At 51.4% G+C, this 17601-nt stretch overlaps 1 protein-coding gene across 1 annotated transcript in view; it reads left to right on the plus strand.

Annotated features, from left to right (window-relative positions):
- The window catches only part of CSMD2 (CUB and Sushi multiple domains 2), a 495158-nt gene that overhangs the window by 230505 nt on the left and 247052 nt on the right, over positions 1-17601 (plus strand). Inside the window, exons 7-9 of the mRNA XM_015572780.1 lie at positions 10543-10620; positions 15711-15798; positions 16404-16528. Coding sequence (XP_015428266.1) covers positions 10543-10620; positions 15711-15798; positions 16404-16528 — 291 coding nt within the window. The remainder of the gene's footprint in view (positions 1-10542; positions 10621-15710; positions 15799-16403; positions 16529-17601) is intronic.

Genomic DNA, 17601 nt, shown 5'->3' on the forward strand with positions numbered 1-17601 from the left:
TTGAAAAACCCTAACTTAACTCTGGTGCCGTGTCACATATAGAAATTTTTTGGCATTTGCAACCATAGTAAAACAAAGACTTTTGATATTTATTTTATATATTTAAATGCCATTTAACAAAGAAAAACCAACCAATAAAATGAGTTCGCGTGTCATAGGTTTGCCATCACTGGTCATTTATACGCTAATCATTTAGTAATTCCATCGGTGACTCCATCACGCAGGATTTCTCAACCTCAGCACTGTTGACATGTGGCCTGGAGAATTCTGTTGTGGGGGACTGTCTGTGCACTGTGGGATACTGAGCAGCACCCCAGGCCTCTACCTACTTAGATGCCTGATGCCAGTGGCACCGGACACACATACACACAGTCGTGACAACCAAAACGACTACAGATATTGCCAAGTGTCTCCTGTGTGCAAAGTTACTCCTGATTGAGAGCCACTGCTCTAAAGGAATGAAAAACTACTAAAGACCAATCTATGGTTTCCTGCTTGTAGATTCAGTCCAAAAGAGTGGCAAAGACAGGGCTGAGTTAGGGGGCTAGCAGGAGACAGAAGGCATACTGCACGGCTTAACTGAAGGCTTAGTGAAGAGGCCAGTGACAGAGGTAAGGGTGGGATTAAAGGAATCCATAGGGACTAAATAACAGAGACACCCTTAGGCTAGGGAAAGGGTCAGGGAGGGAGCAGTGAGTGCTGAAGCCATTGAAAAGGGGCCGCATAGCAGGACTCAGGAGCCTGACCACTGCCAACCCCCAGTGCAGGAGGGAGCCCCAGGAATCAATAACCAGTGCAGGAGGAGGGAGCCCCAGGAATCAGTAACCAGTGCAGGTTGGAGCCCCAGGAATCAGTAACCAGTGCAGGAGGGAGCCCCAGGAATAGGTAACCAGTGCAGGAGGAGGGAGCCCCATGCATCAGTAACCAGTGCAGGAAGCCAAGAGCAAGGGCCCACATGCCCTTCCCTGGCCTGCTCTGTGCGAGGGAGTCTGCCCTGCCTCACCAGTGGGCTCCCTGGTTCTCTGGCAGTCCACGGAGGCAAGCCTCTGGGCAAGCCGAGCAGGACAGGGACATCTGAGAGTGGACCCGGGGAGTCACCAGCACAGGACTGTTTTACCTGTGCTCAGCCTTGTGGCATCCGAGTCTCGGTGATGTATGGCATCACTTCTGAGCTAATAATTACCAACTCATAATTGTATTGGTGAATATATCATCCCAAAGAAAACAAACAATGAATTAAATTCATAAATAACCTACAACATAGCACATTCCATTCCTATCTCAGCCTAGTCAGAATTTAGTGTTGTTCGTGGCCAGACACAATTTTAACTAATGCCACGTGGTATCAAAGGATCTGAGTTCTAGTCTGGCTGTGTCTCCAGCTGGCTGTCAGAGGTGGGCAATGGTGTGTAATTTCACAAGCATTGTCTGTGGGCACTACCACATGACAGCATAGAGAGATGAGTGCAGGCAGACCACCATCTGGTCTCAAGAACAGGTGAGTAAAGAGAGGAATAGACACAAGTCTGCAAGTTCTGTACAGCATGAGAAGAGCTATAATTGAGGCCCTTCAAGGCCCAGGACTACAGATAAAGGAGCAGTTAGTTTTGTGGGAGGCACCTACGAAAAGCCACACACACGAAAAAAAGAACCCACAAAATAGTGGCAATGACTTCACCATAGGCCTCAGAAAGATGCCAGGCGAACAGTAGAAAGAGGCATTCCAGGTAGCGCCAAGGCAGGAGGGCATAAAAGCGTGCACTCTGCAGAACCACAAATATTCATGTGTCTCTAGAGCAGAGACGGGCGAACCGCAGCCCACAGGCCAGATGCAGCCCTCTGCCTGTCTTCCTAAGAATAGGTTTTACATTTTTAAACAGTCCAAGAAAAAAAATCAAAAGAAGATGATTTCATGACACATGAAAATGGTATAAAATGTAAATATCAGTGACCATAAATGCGGGTTTATGGGAACACGGCTTCGTTCTCTGATTTATGAATTGTGTATGGCTGCTATAGCACTGCCTAGGCAGAGCTGAGCAGTTTGCAGCTGAGATGGATGGCCCACAGCCTAATATATCTACTCCCAGGCCTTTTACAGAAAACATCTACTGAGCCAGAACAAAGCCCACAGTCTAGAGCGGAGGTGAGCAGCGAGGGGCAGCGAGGCCTGAGGCCGGAAGGTCAGGTAGGGCTCACGTTGTGAAAAGCTGCAGTAAAGTTGGGCTTGATCCCATAGGTGATGAGAGGTGACCAGAAGTTTTTAACAGGAGGGGAGATGGGATCACATTTTCATTTTCCAAAGCTCTTTGATTGCTATAGAATGAAAATGTGGGGGTGAGGGCAGTGAGGAGCCTTTGAGAATTAGAAGATGATGAGGACCAGGGTTTAGATGGAGATGGAGGGGAGGAGACAGACCAGATCTTCCCATGGTGCACCACACTGGACTCGTGACTAGTTAGATTTGGGAGTGAGAGGGGATGGGGGAAGGAGATGAACGAGTCAGAGATGAACCTTAGGTTTTTGGCTCGAGTAAGTGAGTAGAAAATTATTATATTCACCAGGATGCTCTTGGGCAGAGGCAGTTGGGGGATGAGTTTTGCTTGGGACACACTGATTTTTGGGTAGTATTGGGATATCAGGGGACTATCTAGCAGGTAGTTGGCCATTCTGCCAGTCTGTAACTCAAAGAAGGATATAGGCTAAAGATAGAGATGTGGCCCTGATCGGTTTGGCTCAGTGGAGAAAGCATCGGCCTGCAGACTGAAGTGTCCCGGGTTCAATTCCGGTCAAGGGCATGTACCTTGGTTGCGGCACATCCCCAGTGGGGTGTGTGCAAGAGGCAGCTGATCGATATTTCTCTCTCATCGATGTTTCTGACTCTCTATCCCTCTCCCCTCCTCCCTGTAAAAAAATCAATAAAATATATTTTAAATAAAAAAAAGATAGAGATGTGAAAGGTCCAAGGCAAAATAGAGGCTGGGGCCACAGTCCTCTCTTAGAGTGGGAGTCCTCCCCATGTATATCACATCAGAGGAGGAGCCCAAAAGAGTGGGTTTTCAAAGTGGGTTCCTTGGAGGCCAAAGGGTTCTCCCAGCAGCTGTTCTGATAGGGCTGAGTGGGTGGGACTCCAAGTTTCCACCCCAACCTCAACCAGAGCAGTTCCTCTTTCATGTATTTTGTGTAGCAGAAATTTACCCAAGAGTGTTAAAATGATGGGTCCTGTACCCAAACTTGGGGACCCCAGGACTTGAAGGACCGCAGGTTCCTCCAGTTTTGGGAGACCACTGAGGTTGTGTAACTCATCCCTCTGCCTCCAGGAACATTTCCAGTTCTTCTCAATGTTCATTACTTTCTTGATTTTCTCAAGGCTTCAAGGAAGAACCTTTCTTAAATGGCCCCAGTAGTGAATGATCACAACTAGTGAGGGACCCCTCACTATCACCCTCCTCACCTGTAAAGAGGGAATAATATTAACCCCATGGGGCTATTGGAAATTAAAAGAGATCCTGGTGAAGTATCTGGGATGTGGTAGATGCTCAGGAAATGGGACCCTGAAGCTTCAGACCCCACCAGTTCCTTGATTCTCTGTGCAATAAGAGCGGGCTGGCGGCTCTGGCTCCTCCGTGGAGGTGTTCCCTCTGCCTGCCACTCCAACCTAATCATCATTATCTAGTGCCCGCCCCTCCCTTCAGCCAAATCCTAGCCCGGCCCCCACTGTCCCTTTCACTGCCTCTTGTCAGTTCAGTGCTGGTGACCAGGAGATGGGAGATGTTCTACAGAGAAACTATTGGCTCCTCGGCTTTCTAGAAGTCCTGTAAACTCAATTGTCTTCAGAATAAACTTTTCCACTTGGAAACAGTTTGCATCTGCTGAGCTGCTTGGGGCTGTTTATAGTAACAAGCTGAAGCTTGTTTTTCACTTGAACCTGTCCTGTTCTTGCTCCTGACTGATCTGCAGTCTGGACCAGAGCGGAAAGCGCCTCAGGCATCCCGTGGTCCATTCTCTGACTCTTTTGTCCTCTCCTGTTAGCCTGCTGAGTTGCCAAACTCTAGCCAGCCTCACTTCCAGGTTTGGGGTCCCCAGGGACCTTTGCACAAATTGCTGAGTTGTCACTACCTGGCTCAGGAGCCCACAAAGCCAGGCTTCTGAATTCAACCAAGAGTGAGCCTGAACTAAAAAGTGAGAGCATGAACACAAAGTGGGCAGTCCTCACCCCACCAGCGAGTAGAACCCATTCCTTTTTCCAGGAAATGAGTTCCAAGGACATATTTTTATAAAAGTTGACCATTCACCCACTTGGTCATCAGACTATTATCAGAAACCTTTTCTGTGCCTGGCTGTGTGTCTGTCACAGGATACAGACATAGGAGCTCATGGGACAAATTGGCAGGAGAACCAGAGAGGACACTTCGGTGCAGTAAGGCTTTCTGTGGTCTGAATACAGTCCCGAGAGAGCATCAACTTCTCCCTGGGATGAGGGACAGCCACAGAGAGCAGATAACCTCTGGATGAGGCCTAGACCAGCAAGAGAGGAGAAGAGAGAAGGGGAGGGGAGAGGAGCGAGGGAGGGGCATTTCAGGAGAGAGAACAGCATTGCAAAGGCAAACTAAAACCAATAACCGATGGCCACGGTGATTCCCTGAAACACCTTTCCTCCGGTCCTTTTCTCCAGCTGACTTCTCGAAAGTAGTTTGTGAAGATCATTGCACAGTCCATTAATAACAAAGCACTGTTCTAGAAATTAGAACAGTCCGCCCCCACACTGCCCCCCATCTCCCATGCCAGGGTCCTTCTCTTCTTTAGGAATTCCGGGAGCTAGAAGCTTTGCTGTGGTTAACCAAGAAATCGCACCAGCAGCATCCAGCAGAGCACCTCTTACCACCTGAGCTGGGGTGATTTCCTTCTTCCGCCCTATTCGAAAAGACAAATCACCCAGCCTGTGCATAACCTGCTTCTGGGGGACTTTGCCTGTATTTCTTAACCGTCAATAATCCTTCAACACCTGCATTCTTAGCAATAGTATTGCCAGGATGTGGAGTGATTGTTTCATGATTTCCACACCAATGTTTGGCTTTTTATTAGCGAGAGCAGTGAATTCAGGGCTAGAGTGCACTAAAGCAAAGTACCCAGACAAAGCCTTTTCTTGTAGCATTTAATGGATCTTTGACTTACTCTTCATTCTCCTCCACTCCATTTGTCCCAGCAATCCTCAGCACAGGGACGATTCGAAGTTCCACCAGATGGTCATTTAGTTGTTTTTTGTTTCCATCAGTCATAGTAACGTTCTAACTCCTCGATGGCTTCTTGAGTATGTTTCTCAACTCAAATCTTGTCACCTTTTCCTTGCAAGAACGTGGCATCATCTTGGGTCACAATAACCACTCCAACTTCTTCTAAAAAATGGAGCGAAATATCTTAAAGATTGAGAGACCAGCTAGCGTTTCCAAACCCCACACCCCATCAGTAGCACCAGCTACTTTCTGTGACACCGGAACCTGGCGCTTGGACTGCTGTGACTGGAAAGCCAACTTCTATCCTATTTAAAATGAGTGGACTGAGAGCATCTTCAGCAATTACAACCAAAGACCTGCATTGGCCTTGGCAATTTCCAGAGGGTACAGTGGACAGGACACTGGAAATCAGAATCCCCCTTTCTGAGCTTTTTATGCATTACTCAACTAGAGGGATGTGGACTCTTAGTTGAATTCTGTGCCTTCAATTCCTAATTCACCACTCAATGTTTTTCTGCCCTATGATGTGAGGACACTCTCCCGAATCTTTGTGATTCCATCAAAAATGATGTCGCTGATTTCTCTGTCTCCATTTGCAGGAATTGTGGCAAAGTGAGCAGTCTCTTCAGGGGTTAGCATGGGTTTAGGGAGCTTCTTTCTAAAATTGTGGTTACAGCATCAACACGCAACTTCACACCTTCCTGGTTTCCCCTGGTGAACACCGTTGCTCAGCCTGAAGCCTTCCCTGGCCACCCAACATTCCAGTGCGTAGCAGGGTGGTGCCACCACAGCCTCTTCATTTATGTGTTGGCGGCATCCTGGTCAAATCCGGTGTGATGGTTTATATTGATTCTGTAAGGCATCTGACCTGGCAACAGACAGCTCACCTTTGGTTGCTTTCTAGCTGTGCTTCGAAATCCCTGTCCTCCCCACTGCTCTTCTCCACGGCAAGGACGTGGGTGTCTGCTGGAAGGTCTGAAGCTGGAAGCAGTAGGTCTTAGGCACCTGCACTGAATTTTGTATCCGGGGCATACATCTGACTGAGATGAGGAGCCAGGGTGCTAGAAGGACTGTGAGTAATGGAAGCACTCCTGCAGGCTGCTGCCAGACGGCGAGGCAGGCCTCTGTGACAAGGGACAGAGTGCAGGAGGCACATCCACATTTTCAAAGGGGAGATCAGATTTTAGTTTTTAAAAGATCACGCTCTGCAACATCTTTAAAGATGGGCTAGAAGAGACTGAATCGGTGAACAAAATCAAGTGGAAATGATGAGTTTAGGGCAGGAGTGGCTTAGAACTGGAAAGGTACACATTGGAAACTTTTTTAAGGTTGAATGAATTGGATTTGGTGAGGGAGTAGGTATGTAGGGGGGGGCAGGGGAGGCGGGGCGGGGAGGCGATGAGCGGATGCTCCAGCCAGCAGGACAGCCCAGTGGTGGGGAAGGGGGATGATCAAGATTAGGGCATGATCGCCCTGTGGAGGGAAGTCTGAATCCATTGGGAAGAGCAGAAACTGCAGGTTCCACCACCCAAGATTCCCAGAGCCTTGGAGAGAGGTCAGACCTCTCTCTCCACTCTACTCACAGGTCCTGTCTCTGGCTAGCTCAGCCCAATAACTCATGCTGGCGGCTGGAGAGGCATTTGTATTGCCAGATTCTTCTAGCTAAATGTGTACCATGTGTCCCGCTAACCTTTACAGCAGCGGGGAAATGTCTTGTAATTAACCAGAATATAAAGGATGAATGGGGCAGCCTGGCAGGCTCCTGTAGGCATTATCATTCGCAGGAGATGAATGCACCTAGTAAGATTTCCATCAACCAGTTAAAGCCCGCACTCCTCGCCTGGGAACCGACTGTTCACATTCAGCACGAGAGCATGTGTGAGTGTGAGTTGCATGGTGTATGTGAGCACTGATAGACACATGTACTCAGTGCACCTTGTGCTCTTTGGATATGACACCCCCTCATGTCCTCCTGCACCTCCCGGTTCCCCTCCAGCAACTTCAAGGAAACCCCATGCAGGATTTGCCCTGGGAATGGCATCCATGGTGCACTGGCCCTTTCCCCACCCCCCTTCCCAAGTGTGCAGGACAACTGGAAACAAGAGAACTGGGAAGACTACTCCCCTCCTCCTTCTTGGCTAGGTGCCCAGTCATCTCCACAGACCTGGCCTCATATGGGCCGCACTGGGTGACAGAGACCTGCCCCCACCCCTGCCCCAATGCTGGGCCTCAGGGAGAAGAGACCCCCACACCCCTACCCCAATGCTGGGTCTCAGGGAGAAGTGCCCCCCCACACACACCCCCCTACTCCAATGCTGGGTCTCAGGGAGAAGTGACCCCCCACACACACACCCCTACTCCAATGCTGGGCCTCAGGGAGAAGAGACCCCCCCACCCCTACGCCAATGCTGGGCCTCAGGGAGAAGAGAACCCCCCCACACACCCCTACCCCAATGCTGGGCCTCAGGGAGAAGAGACCCCACACACACACACCCCTACCCCAATGCTGGGCCTCGGGGAGCAGAGAACCCCACACCCCTACCCCAATGCTGGGCCTCGGGGAGCAGAGAACCCCACACCCCTACCCCAATGCTGGGCCTCGGGGAGCAGAGAACCCCACACCCCTACCCCAATGCTGGGCCTCGGGGAGAAGAGAACCCCACACCCCTACTCCAATGCTGGGCCTCAGGGAGAAGAGCTCCTGGTCTTGACGTGCTGGGACCACTCTCGTTCTCTTGGGATGATCAAATCAGAGGCATTTTCCCTGCCGCACTCTATTAGCTAGGCTTGAATAATGCATGCTCCCCTACCGACACCCTCTGTTTAATAATGGTCCATGTTGGTGTTCATTGGAAATTTTCCTGCTGGATACACTTGGAGAGTAATGCACATTTATAAAAGGGTCTGAGTGCACATTAGAAAGCAGGGGCTCTGTGGTGGTTACTGAATTCTGTCAGGTGTTCAGCTTCGACAGCAACTTGGCGGGGGCAAATCCTTGGGGAGCTTTTTGATGCAGGCAGAGCGGGGTGGGGTAGGGGTGCTGGGAGGTGGACCCCTGGCACACCTGGTCACTGTGGGCTTTAGTTTCAGGATTGGCACATCACCACAAGTGCAGAACAACTACCTGAGTTTCCAGGGCCTGAGCTGGGAGGGGCAGATGCTGGAGAAGGTGGACAGTGCCCCTGGGATTGCTGTGGGGGCAGGTCGCAAGAGAAGATGCTGAGGTTCGGCAGAGAGCACAGCCGATGCTACTCCATGACCTAGGACAGTGGTTCTCAATCTTCTGGCCCTTTAAATACAGTTCCTCATGTTGTGACCCAACCATCAAATTATTTTTGTTGCTACTTCATAACTGTAATGATGCTACTGTTATGAATCATAATGTAAATATCTGATATGCAGGATGGTCTTAGGCGACCCCTGTGAAAGGGTCGTTTGACCGCCAAAGGGGTCGCGACCCACAGGTTGAGAACCGCTGACCTAGGGCAAATCACTTTAACCGCTGGGACCCTGATTTTATTATCTGTTAAGTAGGTATAATAACTACGGGTGGAGGTGGTTGAGTGTATAAGGACCAAGTGAAATGAGTATTGAGTGCCCACTGTGCGCCAGGCACTATTCTAGGCATTGACGATACAGCAGTAACACAATAGCCGAAAACCCCTGCCTTTGTGGAGCTTACATTGCAATGTGGGGTGACCAGAGTCGCTAAGTAAATGAGATAGTGTGTGAGAGAAAGTCTGGGGGATAAAGTAGGGAATGGGAGGGAGAGTTGGGGTTGGAGGTGTACTTTTAAATGGAGCAGTGTGAGAAGGCCTCCATGAGGAACTGGTGTTTACGTGAATACTTCCAAGGGGAAAAGGGAGAGAACCATAAGGATTTCAGGGGGAGAGCCTTCTAGGGAACTGGCCAGCGGGAGCAGAAACATGCCGGGCATATTGTAGGCACAACAGGGAGGCCCGTGGCTGGAGGTGAGTGATTGAGGTTGTGGGGAGGGCAGATAGGTCTGTGCGGGCCATTTTAAAAGCTTCAGCTTTCCCTCTAGGAGACAACAGTTGCCGCTGATGAGTTCTGAGCAGAGATGTAATATGGTCGCACTTATGTTTTAAAGGATCCCTTTGGCTCTTGTGTTGAGAACAGATTGTAACAGGGGCAGGAGGGAAGATGGGAGGCCATGGCAACAGGGAGAGAAGTGCTGCAGGGTTGGGTCAGCATGATAGACATGGAATTGCATTTGGATAGATTCGGAAAGGTTTGCTGATGCAGCGGTGTGGGTGGAAGGAAAGAAAGGAGTCAAGGGCGCTGATGTTAATAAAGAACTGGTAAGGCACTTAGCCCAGGGCCTGGCACCTAGGAAGTGCCTGGTCACAGATACTGCTGCCACGGCTGGGTGTCTGAGTGGGACTGAGTCAGCCTGCAGAGGCCAGCTGCGAGATGCCACGGGGCTCTGGGATTGGCTAGATACCCACAAGCCACCTAACCAGAGACAGGACGAAGCCCTTGGAGGCCAGCAGAGTGCACTGGGGACCTGGGGTAGTCACACCCAAGATGGTGGATTTATGTAGAGGAGTGGTCTTTGGAATTGAGTTCTGGCTCAGGTGCCTTGGCTGTGTTATTTGGCAAAGTCCTAAAACCTGTAGACTGGACTCGGTGATTGGATCAAAACCCAGTTCAATCCATCAGGCCAGCACCTGAGCCAGGCACCACCCCCTAAAGGCCTCCAGGACCCAGCTTCTCCTGCCCACAATAGGTCGGCGGGAGTAGGCTGTATTGATTGGCTCCACCGTCCCTTGTCCTCCTGGGACCAGCCATGTCTTTCTCCTCCCAGTGATGCCAGGGGGCAAGACTGACCTGATAGGCACTTTTCAAGCCTTTGGACATGTCAGGGCCTCCAAAATTCCACTGCCCAAACCCAAAGTCAAGGAGGACACAGTCACCTTGCAAAGGGTGTGGATTGAGGGAGGGTGACAATTTGGTGCCATTATCCAGTCCAACACACCAGGTTAGGGCTGGTTTGGGGCATGGGCAGGGCTGAATCTGCGGGGAAGCCGACAGGCAGGGCTTCCCACGTGCACAGGAGGTCACCTTGTCTGCCTGGCCCAGAGGACCAGCCTGGATAGCAGCTCTTGCTTCAGGTCTGAGCGCCTGCTGCACTTGAATGCTACCCTTGGTGTATCCTTGCCTAGAGGGGCTTCTGGCGTTAACCCAGCATGGAAAGTCCCAAGCCAAGAGAGGGATCAATCCAGAGGGCCCCATCCCTAATCACAGACAATAACTTAAACGTTTTTCCCTCTTGCTTCCTCTCTAGTCAAGAAGCAAATCGAGTTGAAGTCTCGAGGTGTGAAGCTGATGCCCAGCAAAGATAGCAGCCAGAAGACATCTGTGTGTAAGTGTCTGCCCGCTGGCCCGTGCCAGCCTCTCGCTTTACCTCAGACCCTCCAGTGCTGTGACCATGGGGGAGCCAGATGATGCTGCAGTGGTTTTCCTTCAATCCTGCCTCCCTCCGTCCCAGGCTCTGCGCACGGACACACTGGCCTGGTGGCCAGTGAGCAGCCCAAGGGCCTGTCCTCAGCCTTTTCCTCCTCCCCGTCTTCCCATCTCCCTCCTTGCTCCTCTTTCTCCCTCACTTCCCATTCTAACTGTAGTCCAGGGAGTCATTACTGCTCCATTTCTCTCTTTATTTTTCCTTTTGAATCACTTCCACCTGCTAAGACCCTCCTTTTTCTGGCTCCTTCTCTGGGAGTCAGTGACCTCCAGCTGGGACCTTGGAGTCTGCAGGGCCCCAATTCCAGCCCCCGTGGCAAGATTGGGAAGGGGAGCGAGGGAAATGCTGAGTAACCTCCACCAGGGTCCCTGGACCCGGCTGGGCCAAGAGTGGACTAGAGGGTGGGGGTCCTGCTTCTCGAGCCAGTGAGCAGTGCTGGGCTCTCTGCTTGGGGACAGTTATGTCTGTGGAACATGTTCCTGCTATTGGTGTCTGAGAGATTTAACGGGGGACATCCGACACTGGGGAGTGGGCTGGATGTCATCCAGAAACACCTGATTGGAACCTGTGCTGTGGGGCTTTGGGGCTAGAGCGTAGGAAGGGTTGGGGAAGGCTCTGGGTGCCACCTGGAAGGCTGGTCTTAAAAGCAAAGGAGATTTTTCCAAGAATCCCTCTCTTTTCATTCTGGAAGTGAGTGGGAGGGCCTTCCATGGTCCCCAAATGACTGGCCTTCAGGTTTACTATCTCCTCCCTTTCCTTCCTTTACCCTCTGCATCTCACATCCTTCAGTCATCTCTCCTTCCACATTCCCCCCTCCTTCCTCCTCACCTTCTCTGCTTTCTCCTCCTCCTCTATTTCTCTCCTCCCTCCTGCCCCTCTCCTCTCATCTCACCTCATGTGCCTACTTCTCTTGAGGTGCAAGCAGTGCTTCCTGAGAGACAGGAAGCCGCCATCGGTGTCCCAGAGCTCTGTGCTGTGTGTGGGAGCAGGGCTGGGCAGAGGCAGTTCGGTCCTGAGACCCCAGTGGAACTGAGCCTGGGTGTGGGATTTTTCTGTGGTCTTTTCAAGTCATCCAATCAAGAGAGGGTACCACTCCCCATCTCTGGGGTCCATCATCTGGTCACTGTACCCCCGAGAAGGCTGGATGGCAGGGAGCAGTCAGGAGGCCGTACGTCTATGTGTGACTAGGGACCAGGGGAAGAAACAGGGAGCCAGGACAGCCAAGGGTTAGGCCAGGAGTCTGCAGAGAAGGCTCGAACCCTGGCCCTGGCCCTCATAGGCCACAGGAGACTTGATGAACTGAGGCAGGCACGATTTAATTTCCGAGTTTGCCCTGAAGCCTCAGGCAACCTATAAGGAAATGGCCCAGATTTGGGAGACCAAATTTTTATCCCACTGTGTCTTCAAGTAACCGTGTTGCCCCGGGAACTTATGTATCAGTTTCCATGTCTGTAAAAAGGGGATACGAAACCTTACTCTCTCTTCCTTCTGGGGATGCTAAGTGAGCCTTCTTGGCCTAGGACTTCAGGAGGTCCATGAACAGGCCAACAATGACAGTGATGCTGTGGGTGCATTTTATGGGAGAGGGAGCCCATGGTTTTCATTGCTACTCTGAGGTGCCCAGAACACCCTTGGAAAGATTTATAAACCTTATTCTAATGAAATAATGCAAACTATTTGGGGCGGGGGGGTGGGAGGATCTCTCTGTTACAAGGTACTGGTCTTTGTTCTGAGATTTCCTTGTGTGACTCAAGCTACCTCTGAGGCAGGTAACCAAATGTATGCAGGTATCTGACCCTATGTGTTTTGCTCAAATGCCCTATGGACAGGTGTTTCTCCACTTACATATCCTGGTCCCTGCTTGTTGCCTTCATCAGACAGTCCGTGGGTACCATGGATCCTCCGCCATCGGTTCTGGCCACCCACGTGTCCATGCCTCCCTTCACTCTGGATAGAAGCATCGCCTTTCTGAGCATGTTTCAGATTCTTACTCACCGTAGGGGTCCTCATAGGGTGAGAGTAAGATTCACCTTCCCTTCTCCTTCTGCTCTCCTCAGCCAAAAGCAAATTAATGCCGCAAACACAGCCGCTGGTTTTGATTAGGCAGGGAGGTTGGAATTATAGAAAGAGAGGGAAAAGCCTCTTGCCTCTGTATTCAGGCAGTAAACTGTTCCCTGCAACCTAAGTTTGCTTGTTGCCTGGGGAGCCTAAAGTCCGCATGGGGCTGCTGTGGTCTGCTCAGTCCTCCCAGGAAGACAGGACACCAGCGGAGTGTGGGCGGCTCCCCGCCGGGCTCGTAACTTCCTGGACGGTGGCTGGGCCTTCCTTCGGGCTGGCTGATGTAAGGAGGGTGGCAGGTGTGCTCCACTTGCCTGGGGGATGGGCTGTGCCAGGGTCCCTCCTCTGGTCCAGAGCATCTTCATCTGTTAGCCTTCCACTCTGCTCACTGGGTGGTGTCAGTGCTGACTGAGAGGGCGAGAAAGGGGCAGGTCATTCCTGTCCATTGTTGATGTGCTACCAGGGACTGTGTGGTTCCAATGGGTGGTCTCAGGGACTTTGGGCTGGGTGTGATCGACAGGCAGGGTGGAGTAGGCAGGGCCTAAAGAAGGTGAGAGCTTAGCTGGGAAGCCCTCAAAGGGATGGGACACATGAGGTTAGTTTACCAACAGATGAGCCACAAGTACAGTGTAGCTACGGTCCGACGACCTCATCTCAGAACAGAGCCTCCTCTCTCCTTCCCACGCCCTGGGGATCCTGGATCCAGTTATCTCTTCCACCCCAGCTTGCAACACTGAGGCTCTGGGAGGCAGGAACTGCTCTGCTTTTGGAGGCTGCATTTCCATCTTATCACCCAGGCCCTGAGGCCTGGTGGCCATAGGGACATTGCTGAGTTTAGCAAGTAAAAGCTTTGGAGGAGAGGCTTGGCCAGGGAGGGGAGGGGAGCAGGGGTGAGAGTCCAGTGGGAGTGAGTGGTTAACCTGGTGATGTGGAATGGTGGAGAAAGGGATGCTACCCAAGAGGCCATCAGCTCTGCCACACGAACGAGAAGATAGCAGATGTCCAAACTCCCAGATCCCTTCACCAACTATACCCTGGGGTGCCTGGAGATGTGAGCAGTGTCTACACCAGGCTTCTAACTATAGAAATGAGCTTCAGACTCTGAGTCTAAAGTGCAGCTCCTCACAGGCCCTTGGCCAGGAAGTCCCCTGCTTCCTCCCCCCTCCCTTGACCCTCCCCCAAACCCCTTCCCCACCCAGTCTTCCCTGAGCCCAGGTGATTCTTTGCCAAGTCCATTCTCACTACTCCATGTCTGTCCCAACTTCCAGGCTCTTGTTGTCTTTGACCCAGACAATCACACAACTTCCTAACTCACCTTGCACCTCATGCCCAATCCAGATCTTCCCTGCACTTCCCACACTCAGGACTCTTCCGTGGCTCCCTGTCATTTTCAGGATCAGACTCGAACCCTTTAAAAGTCTGACCTCTGACATCTCACCTTTTGCTCATCCATCTCACCCATCACCTTTCCTGGTCACACTGGTTACACTGGGAAACTCCAGTTCTGTTTCTGTGTTTCCACCTCACTCTCCATACCTGTCTGTCTGCCTGAGCTGTCATTCCTCTGTCACTGTGCATCCAAATTCTGCTATCTCAGAAGGTTCATGTTCAATAACTCCTCCTCCAGGCAGCCTTTCTTGCTTCTCTCAGCACCATGAGATGGGTCCTCCCTCTGAATCTCCCTGCAGCTGCATCTTTCATCAATTCCCCATGCTGTTTCACAGTTAGTTTCCGTGTTTCATGTCTTCACTCAAATGCGAGTTTCTTGAGGACAGGTCATATCTGGCATCTGAAATTGACATGCCCCATGATATATAAAATAGGGCTGTGTACACAGTAGGTGCTCAGTTAATGCTTTTTGTGTATTCGTGTGTAGGAATGAGTGAGTGAGTGAGTGAGTGAGTGAGTGAGGGAGCACCTTGCTCATATTGTGGGATATTAAGAGTGTGGGGCAGAAATGGGCCAACTCGGGGAACGTTATTCCAGACTTTCTGTCACCCCTGGTGTCAACGGTGCTGTTGGGACTGGGGAGGCCTTGAGTGGAACTCCTCTGGCCAGGCTGTCAGCCTGGTCCCCACTCTTGGTCCCCAGAGCCAAGAGTCTAGGGTGTGAGTGGGTTCCATCCTCATGAGTATGAGCATCTCGAGAACAACAGGGGCCAGAGAGTGTTCAGCCTCCCCCGAAACGGAAGAAAACAAACTGTGTGTGTCCGATGCCCCCCGATCAAGCCTCTGCTTCAGCTGAGAGGCCTGCGCACATCGTCTTTGTAAAGAGGACTCTGGTGTTGGCCCGTGTGAGAGCCTAGCACCACCTGCCAGAAACCACCTCAGGCGTCATCTCTGTGCGGGGCCCTTGGCCAGAGGCGAGGGGCATGGGGATGGGGGTGCTCTGGTTACTGCTCAGTCAGGCCTGAGAAGTGTCTGATGGGAAGAGGTTTCTCAGCAGAAATATCTGTTTGAGCAAAAGTCTCTACTTTGAACTTCAGACTGAAGCTTTCTCTTACATTCTTTACTGTTTCTGATCACGCATCCACCTTTTATTTAACTTTCTTTGAGTCATTTCTTCATTTGGGGCTGAGGTGGGGGGGGAGGGTGCTCATTTCATCTAGAGTCACCACCCCAGGATCCAGAGCTCGAGGTTGGGAGGTCACGGGGCTGTGGACCATCCACCTCCGCCGCTGGTGCAGGATGAGGGACCTGGTGGTTGTTGGTTTGGGGTACCCACATGCTCTAGGTGGATTTCCCAAAGGCATTTGTCAAAAGCAGCTCCCCAGCTTGCACACTGAGGAGTCCCAAGCCCAGTGGACCCCAGCAGCCCCACCCAGCCCCACTGGAGCAGGGCCTCATTCTGTCTCTGGGTCCCTCCCCCGAGACACCACCGGCCGGTGCTTCCTGTGGTCACCCATCTCTGTATGTGCTGTTTTTGCCTTGTAGTAACTCAGATTGGTGTGTCCCAAGGGCATAATATGTGTCCAGACCCTGGCATACCTGAAAGGGGCAAAAGACTAGGCTCGGATTTCAGGTAAGATATGTTTGGGAACTTTGTGATTGCAAGGAGGGTGGGATGGGCTGCAGGGGGGAAGGAAGGGGCTGGCTGGCCTCCAGGAGGTGGAGGGCGGAGGATGGTGCAGATACGGGAATAGACACTTTCTGGAGAAGTGCTATGGCCTTTGACAGTCTTTCCTAGCCCAGTTCTGGGAATAGCGCCCTTGCCTGAAGGGGAAGGGGAGAGCTGTAGACTGTAGTGTCACCTGCAAACCAATCCCTAGGCTACAGAGGACCACTGTCGCCAGGAAAACCTGGGAGCCCCTAGGGCCCCAAGATGGTGCATTTCACAAAGTTTCTATCAGGCTTCTTCCCCTAATTCTCGATTTTGATTAGTTTTGTGTATCATCCACCCACTCTGAGCTGTCCTAATTGATACGTAGAGGATTATTGTTTTGCTCACAAAGTCATCTTTTGACTTAATCCTAAAACCATTCAGTGGTCAAAACAGTGGGGATTTTAAGTGATAAAATTGGAACGATCGAGGGCCAGAACAGAAGTAAGGTTGAGGTGGTACTTTGTGGAAGCAGGAAGCCCCCCGGTGGCCCAGGATCGAGCTCACAGACGCACCTTGTCTCCCAGGTTAGGATCCAGCGTCCAGTTCACCTGCAACGAGGGCTATGACCTGCAAGGATCCAAGCGGATCACCTGTATGAAAGTGAGCGACATGTTTGCAGCCTGGAGTGACCACAGGCCAGTCTGCCGAGGTGAGGGTGCCCTGGGAAAGGGAGGCTGGCCAGAGCGCTGGGCTGGGTGTGGAGGATAGAGCCCAGCTCTTAGCGCCTGAGGCCGGGGCTCCCATCCAGGCTGGCTCAACCCACTCTCACTGCTCCCCAGGACTCGGATCCTGCATTCATTTACTGATCCCCTTACATTTATTTAGCACCTTCCCTGTGTCAGGTTTACACTAGGATGAGGAGATCCATGAGTGGGGAAGAGAACCATGGTCCTGCATGGACCTTTCAATCTAATGGGGAGTACATATGCAACAGGTTGCTAGCTCATTGCACAGATATTATACCTATACCTAGATAGGAAGGGGAGTCACCCTCATGATGTCTCCTTTAATCCCTCCATTATAACACATATACATTCTGATCCCTGAATCTCAATGTGTTTCTCTCCACATACTCGGCAGTAAACAGGTCTGCCCTTCTCAAGGTGCTCTTAGGTGGACCTGTCTCAGAGGCTCCTCTGTTCTAGCCCCACACCTGGGCACCTTGTTCTCAGGGCCATGCCACTCATGTCCTCAGATGACACATGTACCAAGGTTGGGCTGGCCAAGCCCTCATCCCCCAAACGATCTTACAATTGCAGACGTGAGTGTGTGCCATTGTGAGGACAGAGCAGCAGCTGCTTCTGTTAGAGAAGCCCTGGCCTCATTCCCCAGGGCACCGGGAGGCGGCTTGTAATTCCTTACAGTCTGTGCCTCTCTCCTTCCGCTGTTTGTGCGCATGGCCCAGACTCAGTCTTGGTGCAGGAATAAGCACTCGAGTTCGTAAACACAGCCAACAGCTGCTCTTTCGAGCACCCCATTGGAAGAGAAGGCGTGTTGCCCGTGATAAAGTTGCAGTCTGGGTTCTTCCGGTTTAAGGGGAGATTTTTGCATCTCTGCAGGCACATGCATCACTGTGAGATCCATGCAGCGTAAGGGGTCCAGGAGAAAGAACTCTGATCATGACCACACTGAGGAAGCCCACTCCCTTTTTCAATGGTTGATAAGTCATCTGGAAGAGGGTTCTGAACGTATTTCAAATGTGCCTTCGTTTTATTCATTCTC

This window comes from Myotis davidii, unplaced genomic scaffold (assembly GCF_000327345.1).
Source record: "Myotis davidii unplaced genomic scaffold, ASM32734v1 scaffold88, whole genome shotgun sequence".
In the NCBI taxonomy this organism is placed as follows: domain Eukaryota; kingdom Metazoa; phylum Chordata; class Mammalia; order Chiroptera; family Vespertilionidae; genus Myotis; species Myotis davidii.